This window comes from Pyrus communis, chromosome 10 (assembly GCF_041283825.1).
Source record: "Pyrus communis isolate YQ-2024b chromosome 10, ASM4128382v1, whole genome shotgun sequence".
Lineage (NCBI taxonomy): Eukaryota > Viridiplantae > Streptophyta > Magnoliopsida > Rosales > Rosaceae > Pyrus > Pyrus communis.
Window position 1 is genome coordinate 21,117,259 of NC_142574.1, and position 12,303 is coordinate 21,129,561.

Consider the following 12,303-nt stretch of genomic DNA (forward strand, 5'->3'; position numbering starts at 1 on the left):
AAAAAAAAATTGATTAACAATAAGGGCGTTTAACCATTTCGGTTTTGGTTGTTTCGTAACTATTTTCAATTTTTAGTTTTCAATTAATAAGGGTCGTTTAACCATTTCGTTTTGATTTTTTGGTTGGTTGGTATTTACTTTCGGTTTAGTTTTCACTTTTCTTTTTTTTTTTTTCAGTTTTCAATTTTTGAAAATTAAAAACTGAAAGTATTTACGTTCAATGGTTCCATTGAATGCTCCTATCTCTCGACAAATATCGTGTGAGATGCTTCGCCATAGAATAGATTTACCCAGTTCCCATTATTTTCTAGTACACTCACTTTATATCTCCAACACACAAGGAGGGACAAGGTGGGGAGGAAGCAACCCCAGCCTCTGTCCAGCTGATCATTCCATTGGCATCTTGCATTCACGCCTCCATTTGACTGCCGTTTTCAATTTTCACTAATAATGAAATGATTATCAAATGGGCCTAAATAAATAAAGAAAGAGCATGACTCGTGGTGATAGACGGAGAAGATCGGGGCACGATAGATGAAGGTGCTAACGGATACATTAATAATTCCGACTGTATGGATGTCAATGGGACGATTGGATTATTTGGGATTATTTGGGTTTTACGGAAGTGTTCTGTATGGGCAGAACTAGTTTTGTGTTTATAAAGATTTTATGAAACTGACGCATGTGCATTTAATATGAGATTGTTTGATAACTTCTTGTATGTTATCAGTATATGTGTTGTTGCACTATGTTCTGAAGTGATAACCGTACGTACGTTTGATTCGCAATAGTACCCATCGCGAGATCCAACGTGATAACTTTCTAATACTTTCATTCAAGCGATAGTCTATACTAAATTCTGAAGGCTCATCACATGCCCATTCCCTAACTCTGCCTCCTCAATAGCAAAGGTACTAACTTTCACCACTCGATGGCTTGTTTTGTTCTTATTTTTCTTAACGGGCGGTCCAGGAATCCCATTCCTAGCTTGTTTTACTGAGTTTTCCGGTCATCTATCTCTCTGGGTGATCCGTATGCATCTCAAATGACGGAGATTGAATCCATGTGACGAAAAGTATTTGCTTCTCTCCACAGATTTCTAATCGTGACTACAATCAAATTATAGCAAAGCACAAACCATTCAATTCTTATAAACTTATGTTCTCAAACCAATGGGGTACACCATTGTGGCAGTATTTAAAATCAATCACGTTATTGGTTTGAGATACCACAACAACCGGTGTAGTTAAGACCTTCATCCTTAATAAATCCAGTCACATTCTCAACCAAGATAACAAAAGCACAAATGCAGGACAAGGCAGTCAACATAAGGCTCGACAACATCATTTCAAAACAAACAAGTGTAAATTATAATTCCGACGGTCAAAAGTACATTAGGACTGTAAATCGTAGCTCACGAAGTTACTGAAAAGCCAATACATAGCGATAAGCTTGTCTTAAACACATAGTAGTCATCTACTTAACAACACAAAGGATCCTAAACCAATCCATGGCTTAATATGTCAATCTGTTGTCACTCATTCATAACAGGCTTATTCTCACTGGCCTTTGGTCGATGCTCCTTGGGCTTCTGCTCTTCCAACTTCCTGTAGTTCCAATAAAATAAAAACGATATGTTAGGCCGCATCTCACGAAAACAAACCCATTGCCACAACAGGAAAGGAAAAAAGAAACATGGTAAAAGGTAGTGCACCGAATAGAAAAAAAACTGACAGAGCATAATAGCGTATGCAATTCTACATATTAAAGTTTCAAGGAGCACAGCACGAATTGAAGGAACACAAAAAATAACTATATAAAAGGGGAGCCACGTTGCTGAAAGCTGTTACACCCTTCAGAAGCATTGATCAAGAAATTTCCACCCCCTTCTTTCTTATTAGATAATACACCTTTCCAAAAATTAACATAATAAAGTTTAATAGTATCCAAAGGGGATTATTCAAGACAGCTCCAATTAAGTAAAATGAGATACACTAGTGCAGTTAACGAACAAGTTTGTGTCAAAGCTAATGGCATAGTTGACACTTGACTCTCAACAGGTAATGTTGGGCGACTATATGAGCGAAAAGAACAAAGGAGAGCTGCACCTTAACAACTAGCAACCCATCAGACATGTAACCATCACAAGTAGCGTAAATGCTCCTTATATACATAAAACCTTGCACTCGACGGATTATGTGTACACTTTATAAATAAAACCAAGTGTTATAATTAACCCAAATGTGAAATTGAGTTTAGTAATGCCAGCCGATGATAAAGTTCGACGAAACAAGACTGCTAAGGAAAACCCATGAATGAATGAATCAACTCCCCATCCACAGATATAACACAAAAACAAATATTTTTTTATAGAACACACAATTGACATACAAAGTCGAGCACAAACTCAGCTGGGATAGCTAAAAGGAAGCACCCACAGAAGAAGGAACAGAATGCATGAAATTGAACAAAATTTCTTATTCCTTGGGTTGATTGGAACCCCAAATTATCAACAACAAATTGTAGTCTTTTCATCAATTTGACTTCAACAAAATAAGAATGCCAAAATCAAAACAAAAAGCCCCAATTTCACACGAAAGGAACAAGAAAGATAAACCCTAAAAGCATAGATAGACAGAGAGAGAGAGATTGAGGAAAAGGGAAACCTCTTGTCGGAGGAGCCGCCCTTCTGGCTGAGGAAGGATCGGAAGAGTGGTGAGTTGACGTCGTAAATCATTGTCGCGATTACTCTGCTTAGCTGATTAGGTACTGACGATTGAAAAAACCCTAACCCTAATTTCCTCTCTGAGTCGCTTCGCTTCTGCAACCTGCGGCTAGATTGCGGTATGGCAGTTTTTTATAGTGTGAAAGTTGGTGGGCTGGGTTTTTTAATCGGGTACCCGCATCAACATCGTATTATCAATGGACCAATTATCTGACATAAAAGAGAAAAAGCCCAACTACTTTTGGATAATAAAGAGAAGTCCAATTTCTTGCTTGACACGTGTTTCTTAAAGAGAAATTATTTATGCACACACATTTTCACTTGTTCTACTCTCTTCTTTTTAGCGATGGGATTGAACAAAGCAACTAATTCAAGATGATACGGATCAACTTCTTCCAACAATACACTTTTCAAACTGAGAAAGCAAAATTGTTTGACGTTGCACATTAGAAGTCATTAAAGCCCGATTTGCATCATTATGCTCGATAAAAGGCATTAGCGAAGTTAGCCAGCTATATCAGATGTGGGAATTGAGTCGTATAACAATAAAAATTAAGAACCAAAATAAGAGGGAGTGTACAGAACGTGAAAAAGAGTGTATAAATTACTCCCCTACTAGGAGTCCTTTTTCCACACATAAATACACTTAAGTAAATTGTTCATCTTCTAACTTCAACTTGGAACATGATTTGGAAGTTGTTCATTCTTGCTCCACGTACATTAAAACTAATGATCCAATTCATATACACCAATCCTAAACACATTGTGGTCAATTTCTTATAGTTTGAACGTAAAGATTTGTCACAAATAATTGATTATCTTGCTAGTAATTGTAACAGTTTATGTTTTTTATGTTGTTGGATATGTCTTACCTAACAAAATAAACGTACATAAGAGTGTATGCAATCTATTACTTTTTCATATCAAAACCTTGTATGTAAAGTGCCGACTACACCTACTTTCCAATGCTAGCTTGCCTTTATGATCATCACATCATGAAATATTCAGACGATCGGAGATCTTGTTTTGTTTGCTGAAAACATGCATATGATTTGACTAGACTCAGCCATGCTATCGGACGGCCAATATGTGGCTATCATGGTATATGTGGCATGTGATTTCATGCGTCCGAGATAGAGTGGGCCACATAACGCAAAGGACCAAAATTCGCCACCTGGGCATCTATGAACAATGCAAAGTAGAAAATGCTCAACTACTAGAGTGACTCAACCGATATTTTTTTAATGAGGATTCTTTTGGATACTTTTTGTGAGGATTTTAAGGATCCTTGTGATCAGTTTTCGTCGAGTGATATTCATATTTAATTTTAAATAAAATTATTTAAAATAATTTCTGATCTTACAATATACGATGAACAGATACGATTTGAGGATTTTCGGGATCCTCACAAAAAGGATCCGAAGAGGATCCTCATTCATATTTTTTTAGTACATTGTGGGCAACATTTGAATTAGTGTAGTTTGGCCTAATTTTTATCTTAATCCTTTTAATTTGAGACTAATAAGTAGTTGACTAACATGTGTAATCGAGTCCTTTGTTGGTTATTTAGTGAAAGTTGATCGGAATCACTAACGGAGTCACCATAGAGTTGGTGTATGCAATTGCACATACTCAAATATAAAGTTATTAATGAGCATGTTAATATTGGAGCACGATGTTTGATGAAATACCTCAAAGAAGTAATAAAGGACAACTAGGTAAATTGGGCCCAAATGCTTCATTTTGACCTTCTAAAAATGCCTTAAAAAGGAAGTTAAGTACATGCTAAATCAAGTCACAATTTACATAATACGAGTATACCACTATGTGGCATTCCGTGCTAATAAAATAAAGAAATTTGAAAATAAAATTTATGCATCTCTATTCATGACACAAAATATTGTGATGGTGTCCTCATACATGCTGTATAAATTTTTCTTTAGTATTCTATCTAACTTCAATGGAAAACTTTGTTTCTCCGACTCCAAGAGCATTATCATGGGAAGAAATTGTAATATGCCAAATACATTTATCAACTCTTCCACGAATTATCTCATAATGTCACTTTTAGAGATTACATGAGATGGTTTTCCAAATCTATCATTTGTCGTGATGTGTTTTATTTTTTTTCTAAAAATTGTCTTATAATTAATTAGAAATAGTACCACTTTAACGCTCATGTTTCATGTAAGTCCTTCCTCCTTTAATAATGTTGATGATCGCTACAAAGTTCAAGGGAGGACCCAGCCGTGTGCAACAATATGTTGGTTTGATTAAACACATTGATTACGCATTACGGCAATAATTAGGCATAAAATACAGTAAAAAAATTATACCGTTCGGACCAAACTAATTTTATAATTTTAAGGAGGTTATTGCTTAATGGAGTTCTGGTTATAAATCATTATTTATTGACTTATTTATCCTTAATGAATGTTTTATTTTCTAAATAGGATTCCTTGAGCACCAATTTTTTTTTTTTTCATATCTTCATATTCATTGACAATTTTAACTATGTTAAAACGTGTTTCCTTGAGACAAAACCAAGAAAAATAACTTATTACAATATAAAATTTATTGCAATATAATAACTTGTTACAAGTTGGAATTGAAATTTTTTATGACTTCAGAGAGATTTTACATATAACTTTTTGGTTCTTAAAAAAATTTGATTTGTAGAAGTTTGGAATTAGGGGTGCGGTTGGCAGGACATTATCTACATTCTCATTTGGCAGGCCGTCCCCCCCAATCACCGTTTCGTCGGTGGCCATCGCTAGCTGCCAGCCAACCAACCCAACACTAACAGTAATTTTCTAACCCCACCTTTGTCCGCCCTTCGCTCTCCCTTATTACTGATTTACCCCTTTGCCCCTCGCACTGTTGCGTTATCTCTTGAGCACGGCACTCGGAATTTCTGTTGGGATGACGGGATTACCCTTTATTGTTCAATTTTTACTTCGACGCTCTTGGGCAAGGTTTATGAGAGAAAAATGAATGGCATAAGATTGCAAACGTCACCAATCATCGTCTCTTTTTTAAGAATATATGGTTGTTGTTGGGGTGGATCCCCTTCTATTCTCCATACTAAGGACTTGTTTGGTGTTTGTGATCACAAAGAAAGCTTATCACTCTACTTTGATGGGATTAAAATGAATCCATCTTGTATCGTCAATTTGGACAGTATTTGAATGTCAACATCCATCTATTACGTCAACATGTATTGTGTTTAGTGAGTTAATCAATTCAATCCAGCCCTAAACAACAAACAAGGCATAATGTATTAGCTAAGTGACCTTAGTGACATAGGGTCTTTCAACTTTTTCATCACAAATCATAAGAGGTTCGAACTTGAGATATTTTTCAACATTGATCTAATGAGGTTGGGATTTGGGGATCACAATTTTCTGTATTAATTCATGTCTTACAATACTCCTAATAAAGCAAGAAACATGTACAAGTTATTCAATAAAGTTATGAGTCACAATACCAACCCTATACAAGACTCTCATGATCCAATTAATTAAGCGTCGGATTCTTGATTTCGTGTGGGCCCCATTTTTGTTCTAATTCCTCGACGTGTCAATAAACAATGAGATCGCCTAAAAATGGGGTGAATTTCAATTCTTTCATTCGTATTTCATGTTAGTAAACAATATGTTGTCACTTGAAATGGATAACATGATCGTCAATTATATATCACCTTGTTGTGTCCTAATTGTTTTGACAAAGAAAGAAAAACCCTAAGTCATACAAAAGGACAAAAAAGAATATATGTTTATTGGTCAAAGTTAAAAGGAAGGCTTTACCCTTCATATTAAGGGTTTTTATTTTAAGAGTGATGTTATCCACACACCTCCTTTTACCTCCTACACACTTTTGTTAATTTTTGTTCTTTATCTTATTCAGATCGAATATGGAAATGTACACGCGGTAGAAAAATTACACCAATATATTGAGATATGATATGCTACAGGTGAATATTTGCGACAAGAAATGAATTTTAATTTTAGGATGACCAACCCCTTTAATCCAGTCCATATGATGTCCTTTTCGAGCTCCATAACAAGAAATAATATATTATGTTAAAGGCAGTCCTTCACGTAAATTATTTTAAATACATAAATCAATCATTTGTCCATGTGGATCCGACATTAATCCTCTCATACCTACAGTTCATTCGATCCGACGTCCGAAAACTGAGAGGAATGTGAAAAAAGTAAGAAAATATATGTGAATAGCACCACGCTTACCTTACCTTACCTTACCTTAATTAACCAAATACATATGATATAGTTCTCACTTTGGTATCTACTACATAGGTTTCAACAACTTTTAGAACATATATTACCCAAAAGAAGAAAAAATTTAGAAGAAAACCCTTTTTCAGCTTATAACCACAAGCGTAAGCATGATTGGGATTCATCAACCCATGACCCCAAACCAGAAATTATTAATGGGTATAATGGTCAACTCATAGCATCTCTAATATTACTGTTAACCAACCAAAATACCCAACCATCGTACCAATCAATGTCAAAGGGGGCAAAACTGGAATTATGACCCTAAATTAAAGTATACACAAATATTGCTACGACTACTACTACTTCAGTCTTACACCTAAATACGGCCACCAGTCTCACCACCACCCTCTCCTCTTAAAAACAATCAAAAAACAAAAATAATGGGCAACTGACTATTTACCATAGTGATAAGTAAGTATTGAATCATTGTAAGACGGTGAACTAACTTAATATTTAATTTAACAAAATTTATCGGCTAACAAAAAAAACAAAAAATTTGGGGATATAAAAACAAAAGGTGGTAGATGCATGAGACACAAATACAATTATACACAATAATACACACAAAATCTCTCTTTCTTCGCTCACCACCTTCCCTTCCTTTAAAACCCCAATCCTTTTTCTTTTCCTTATCGGGGGAATTTAATTAAATTTACTACTGCCTCTGATTCTCCGCTGCCTCTCTTACAGCTCCAAGAACCACCACCTCTTCTGCCTCCTCAGGTAAAAAGGAGCTGCCTTTCTCATTCCAAATGGCCACTTTCGTCTTTTTGCCTAATGGGTTGTGTTTTCATGGCTTCTTGACTGAGTTAATGGTCATGGGCGTGTTGGGTTGATGAGCTTGGAGCCAAAGGAGGCTATTTTTTTCGTTTGGGGTTTTTGGGTTGTTCCTGATTTTGGTGTGTGAGTGTATGTTTTGTGTTTGTTTTTGAATTTTGGTTTTTGGGTTTTGTTTTTTTGGTGATGAAATTTCCATGAAAGGTGGTAGGTTGTTGACTTAGCTTTCAAAGATCAGACATTGGGAATTTCTATCCATTTTTTTGGTGATTTTCTTGGTTTTCTTTCGATTTTAATTCGTCCTGCATGATGGATGATTTGGTTTTCTGTTTGCAACTTAAATATGTCTGAGTCTGTTGTTGTCACCTTGCACCAATTACTGCAATTCTGAACAAAACGATGCCTGAAAGAGAGATGTTGTAGTCATGTAATGGATGAACTTTGCTTGCCTCTATTGATTTCGATGTGTTCTAATCCGACTCGAGACTGTTTTCGGGTGTACAAACAACAACAGCACTGTTTCTCTGCTCAGTGCTCAATTTTATCAAAGTTACACAAGATGTTTAAGTAAATATCAGGGGAAGTTCCTGTGTACCTGTTATGGTTAGAGTTATGAGTTCCTTATGGCTTTGTTTGAATAATTTTCTGTTGCAGCGAATAGAAATCGGAAAAATATAATCTTAGATCGTATAATGACTTGGTGGTTTTTATCCTTTATAACTTATAAATGGTATTGTAGCAGTTTCTTCAGAAGTGCCTTAATCTTCAGTCACATAGCTTAAGAAATTTCGATGGTGTATGTTAAATATTCTGTTCTGAAATTCTTTGCCCTTCAATGCTGTTACTGCCATTGTGTTTTCATTTACTTGTTCTCACATGTATATGTGGTGTTTGTGCAATGTAACAGATATAATCCTTTTGTTAATTGTTAAGTCGTACACCGTTTGAAATTGTAATATTCATTTACTTTTAATTATAATTGGTCTACTTGATTTGTCCAAGGAACAGGGGATGCATGAAAAAGGCTGCCAAGTGAGTGTTGTGCTTCAATAATCAAGTTGAAATCAACCATGGTGAGCTTACGAAGGCGCAGACTACTGGGATTGGGACTATGCTGTGGTAATAATTAGTGGCAATGTGCTATACAACATATGATTGATTGCTTTTATTGAATAGTATGCATTGTTCTTGTACTCTTAGCAATCCGCTGCTAATCCTCTTTGATTTTAAGTTGTGTCGTAACCTGTCACCGCTTTGAGATAAATTTTCAGTTGATGACTAAGAATCTACTTCAATAGTTTTTTTTATGCTTAAATGACTTATTCACTGAATTTTGTCTTTGCAGAGATACCTCCTGTTCTAGATCCACTTCCTAGGGTTGTCAACAATGGAACCACTCCTCAAAATTTCACCCGTACAAATCCTGTCAGTGTGCATCCCATGCCTTCAAATGATGCAAATCAACCAGATGGGGTAAGAAAAGATTATTGATCGGTCAATCATTAAATTTATTACCGTTTTCTTTGAAGGTTTTATTAGCTTGTTTAGGACACTTGTCAGGCAGGATTACTATATTTTTTTGTTAACCTATATGTAAATATGGTAAGAGAAAAATTCCATGTATATACGTAGGACAAAAATCCATTTGCTGGATGTCTCGATGATGTAATATTGGTTTTTCACGTAAAGTAAGCTTGGCAGGGTACCTAGAGAAAAATGGTAAGATGGAATGATCACCATATAAAACCTGAATACCGTTTTCACAATAACAATATCTCTTTCAATGTAAGAATAGGATTTCTGTAAGCAGTAAACCCTTTGAGATGTTGGTGCCCCTAGACCTGGTTTTGTGATCAAGTTTGCTCTTAGTTTGTAGTTGCTTGATCAAGAAGGCTAAAAGCATTTTCTTGTAAAATACTTATATAATGATTTCTTTCAGCCAAAAAAGAAAAAATCTATACCATAAGTAGGAAATCGAAAGCTCTATTTTGGACATTCACTAGCTCTGGATTCATTTCAATCATTTCTCAGCTTCTTGGTTTCATTCCATCTGATGCTTTACTTATTACCAGAATACCATTGTGAAAGCAAAACCTCGATCCTTAACTGCATCTGGTTCTAGCTTATCCAAAGAGCAGCACGATGTGGCAGGTTTGTTGTTTAAATTAAATTTTCTGTCATTTCTAATTATATATTATAGATTAGAATGCTGGATGTCTTGGACTATTGGACGTACAAATTTGCGAAGTCATCCTTTTGAAACTTGTATTTTCTGTCTTTACATTATGAGAACTTAGTGGTAGTCTTGAGAAGATGCGAGTTTGTGAGTTTGCAGTTATTTTCAACTTTTGCTATGTTTGCCTATATAAGTATTTTGGCACAGAGCATATTCTTGATTTTGCAGTTATTCTGTATGTTTACCTCCTGCACACGTATTCTTGAGTCTTGAATCTTGATAATGGAAGTATTAAAGATAACGTATACGTTTATCCATTACAATTAACTTGAGAGGTTATGCCAGTGCCACAGGTTGATCGTTTCTAAAACATAATATGCTATTTGCAGGGCCAACAATCAAACGCAGAAAGCGACATCGCAGAAAGCATGCTCAAAACCAGGAACCATGTCTAATGAGAGGTGTCTATTTTAAGAATATGAAGTGGCAGGCAGCAATAAAAGTTGACAAGAAACAAATCCACTTAGGCACTGTTGGTTCCCAAGAAGAGGCTGCTCATTTGTATGACAGGTACAGTCACATTTTTTTTCACTACGAACAATATATATTGGGTGAGCACTTTAAGGAAAAATCAGCATGTACAAGATCTTTCAATTGTGCTTAATTATGAAAATCATAAACCATTGCAGTCTTCTTTTGTCTACCGCTACCGAATGCCTTCTCTTTTTAGCGGTTCGTCATCGTGGTGTTAGATACACCTTCAAATAAAACAATCTTAGTTTTACTGTTGCTACACTGGTTTTTTTCTGTTCACGTTCTTCAGACAGGGTCATCCGAAAGGACATGCCGTCCTAAATGTAAATTCCAACCAGTTTAGTGGTTACCTGTGTCCTTTTTTATGTTACTTCTGGTTTTTTATTTTTGAAAATCTGAAGGTCTGTTGTGTCTGCATTACCAACATAGTGGTTCATGTCAATCCCCCGAAGTTCAAAAACATGAAACTTGATAAGCCACATGGGAAAATGGGTGGTAACCTATGTGTGTCAAATGCAATAAATTATAGCCATAAACTTTGTTAGTTTTGTTATTTGCGTTCAGGGCTGCTTTCATGTGTGGGAGGGAACCAAATTTCGAGCTTTCTGAGGGGGAGAAGCAAGAACTCAGGAAATTCAAGTGGGATGAATTCTTGGTCATGACTCGTCATGCAATTACTAATAAAAGTAAGTTTCCTCTTCTCTTGCCTCACATTATCCCAGACTTTACATGCCCCCGGTCTTTAATTGTTTGCTTTCGTGAAATATTTCAGAACACAGGAGGAGAAGGCAAGGGGCAGAGTCAGAGAAGAGGTCCGAGAGTCCTCAATTGGAAGACGGCGACTGGGAGGATGACAAAGAAGAAGTGAATGGCCTTTCAGCTTCAGAAGGTGCAGAGCAAGACATGTTGGACTCTTGAACACAAACGTTCAAGGGCAATGCTTAATTTCCTGCTTTCTAACAGTTAAGTGCTCAGCTGATAGACCTCCCATTTTTTGGTGTATAAAGGCCCATATTAGGGCAAATGGTGAATTTCATGGTCGTTTAATAAGGTAAACGCCCCCAATAATCATTAGTTCCATATTAGGAGCGTCTTAGTCGCTAATCGCTTCGATCAGATAAACTGCTTCGAAGCCATGATTTGCAGTGGAAATTGAAACCTTTTAAACTTATTAATGCATGGGAAACTTTAGTTCCAAGAAGTATTCTCCGTAACCTATTTATAATTTTTCATTAGCTGATGAATGTGATCATATGCTAAGTTTGAATGAGATACTGCTATCAAATAACAGTGGCTCTAAGTTGAACAAAATTTGTGTTAGTACTTCACATTGGTGAAAACATAAACAAGAACTAATGCTTCTTGAACCTCCTTTTTATTAGGAAGAGAATTGATTTTCGTCCACTTCTTTTTCTTTTTTTCCTTACATGCACCCTTATTTATTTTCGTTACTCGGTACTTTCTTAATTTAAACTATTCAAAAGGTTAGGAATAAACAATGGAGTACATAAGAAAAAGAAAGTGTGAGGAAATCGCTTCATATTAGGTGATGCAGAGGATAATATAGGAAAAAGTGAACAAATTCTAGAACACAATAAGCCCTTAATTCTTGTTGATTCTCACAGATGAGAATAACCAATAAAAAAAAGGAAATCTATTCCTTGTTGATTCCTACGCAATACTCGAGTTAATAGAACGGAAGAGAATAAAATCTTACTTTTACTTTAACAATAAAAAATTTCCCTAACAAATCTAGGCTTAAAACTCTCTCAATAGTGAAAATTTCTATA

The 12,303-nt window shown here is 35.6% G+C and overlaps 2 protein-coding genes across 3 annotated transcripts; one reads left to right on the forward strand and one right to left on the reverse strand.

The window, feature by feature from the left end:
* Positions 1-1,346: 1,346 nt before the first annotated feature.
* On the reverse strand, positions 1,347-2,847 carry LOC137729035 (wound-induced basic protein). The gene is made up of 2 exons (XM_068467855.2): positions 2,667-2,847; positions 1,347-1,607 (listed from the first exon to the last, which is right to left on the reverse strand). The coding sequence occupies exons 1-2, from the start codon at positions 2,735-2,737 to the stop codon at positions 1,535-1,537; spliced, it is 144 nt and encodes a 47-aa protein (XP_068323956.1). The 5' UTR covers positions 2,738-2,847; the 3' UTR covers positions 1,347-1,534.
* Positions 2,848-7,561: 4,714 nt separating this feature from the next.
* On the forward strand, positions 7,562-11,714 carry LOC137729528 (ethylene-responsive transcription factor-like protein At4g13040). 2 transcript variants are annotated; one of them, XM_068468502.2, is made up of 7 exons: positions 7,562-7,749; positions 8,812-8,922; positions 9,149-9,276; positions 9,876-9,954; positions 10,369-10,549; positions 11,078-11,199; positions 11,286-11,714. In XM_068468502.2, the coding sequence occupies exons 2-7, from the start codon at positions 8,874-8,876 to the stop codon at positions 11,429-11,431; spliced, it is 705 nt and encodes a 234-aa protein (XP_068324603.1). In that variant the 5' UTR covers positions 7,562-7,749; positions 8,812-8,873; the 3' UTR covers positions 11,432-11,714. The 2 variants fall into 2 exon arrangements, with proteins under 2 accessions (XP_068324603.1, XP_088534639.1); XM_088678513.1 differs by having other exon boundaries at positions 7,619-7,749; positions 8,806-8,922.
* Positions 11,715-12,303: the final 589 nt, after the last annotated feature.

What these genes read in the sequence shown, in the direction of transcription:
- LOC137729035 (XM_068467855.2), bottom strand. Translation starts at nt 2,737, where the DNA reads ATGATTTACGACGTCAACTCACCACTCTTCCGATCCTTCCTCAGCCAG. An exon ending in GGCGGCTCCTCCGACAAGAG is followed by an intron (nt 1,608 to 2,666) that starts GTTTCCCTTTTC and finishes TTGGAACTACAG; the next exon opens with GAAGTTGGAAGAGCAGAAGC.
- LOC137729528 (XM_068468502.2), top strand. Translation starts at nt 8,874, where the DNA reads ATGGTGAGCTTACGAAGGCGCAGACTACTGGGATTGGGACTATGCTGT. An exon ending in GGGATTGGGACTATGCTGTG is followed by an intron (nt 8,923 to 9,148) that starts GTAATAATTAGT and finishes TTGTCTTTGCAG; the next exon opens with AGATACCTCCTGTTCTAGAT. An exon ending in GCTGCTCATTTGTATGACAG is followed by an intron (nt 10,550 to 11,077) that starts GTACAGTCACAT and finishes ATTTGCGTTCAG; the next exon opens with GGCTGCTTTCATGTGTGGGA.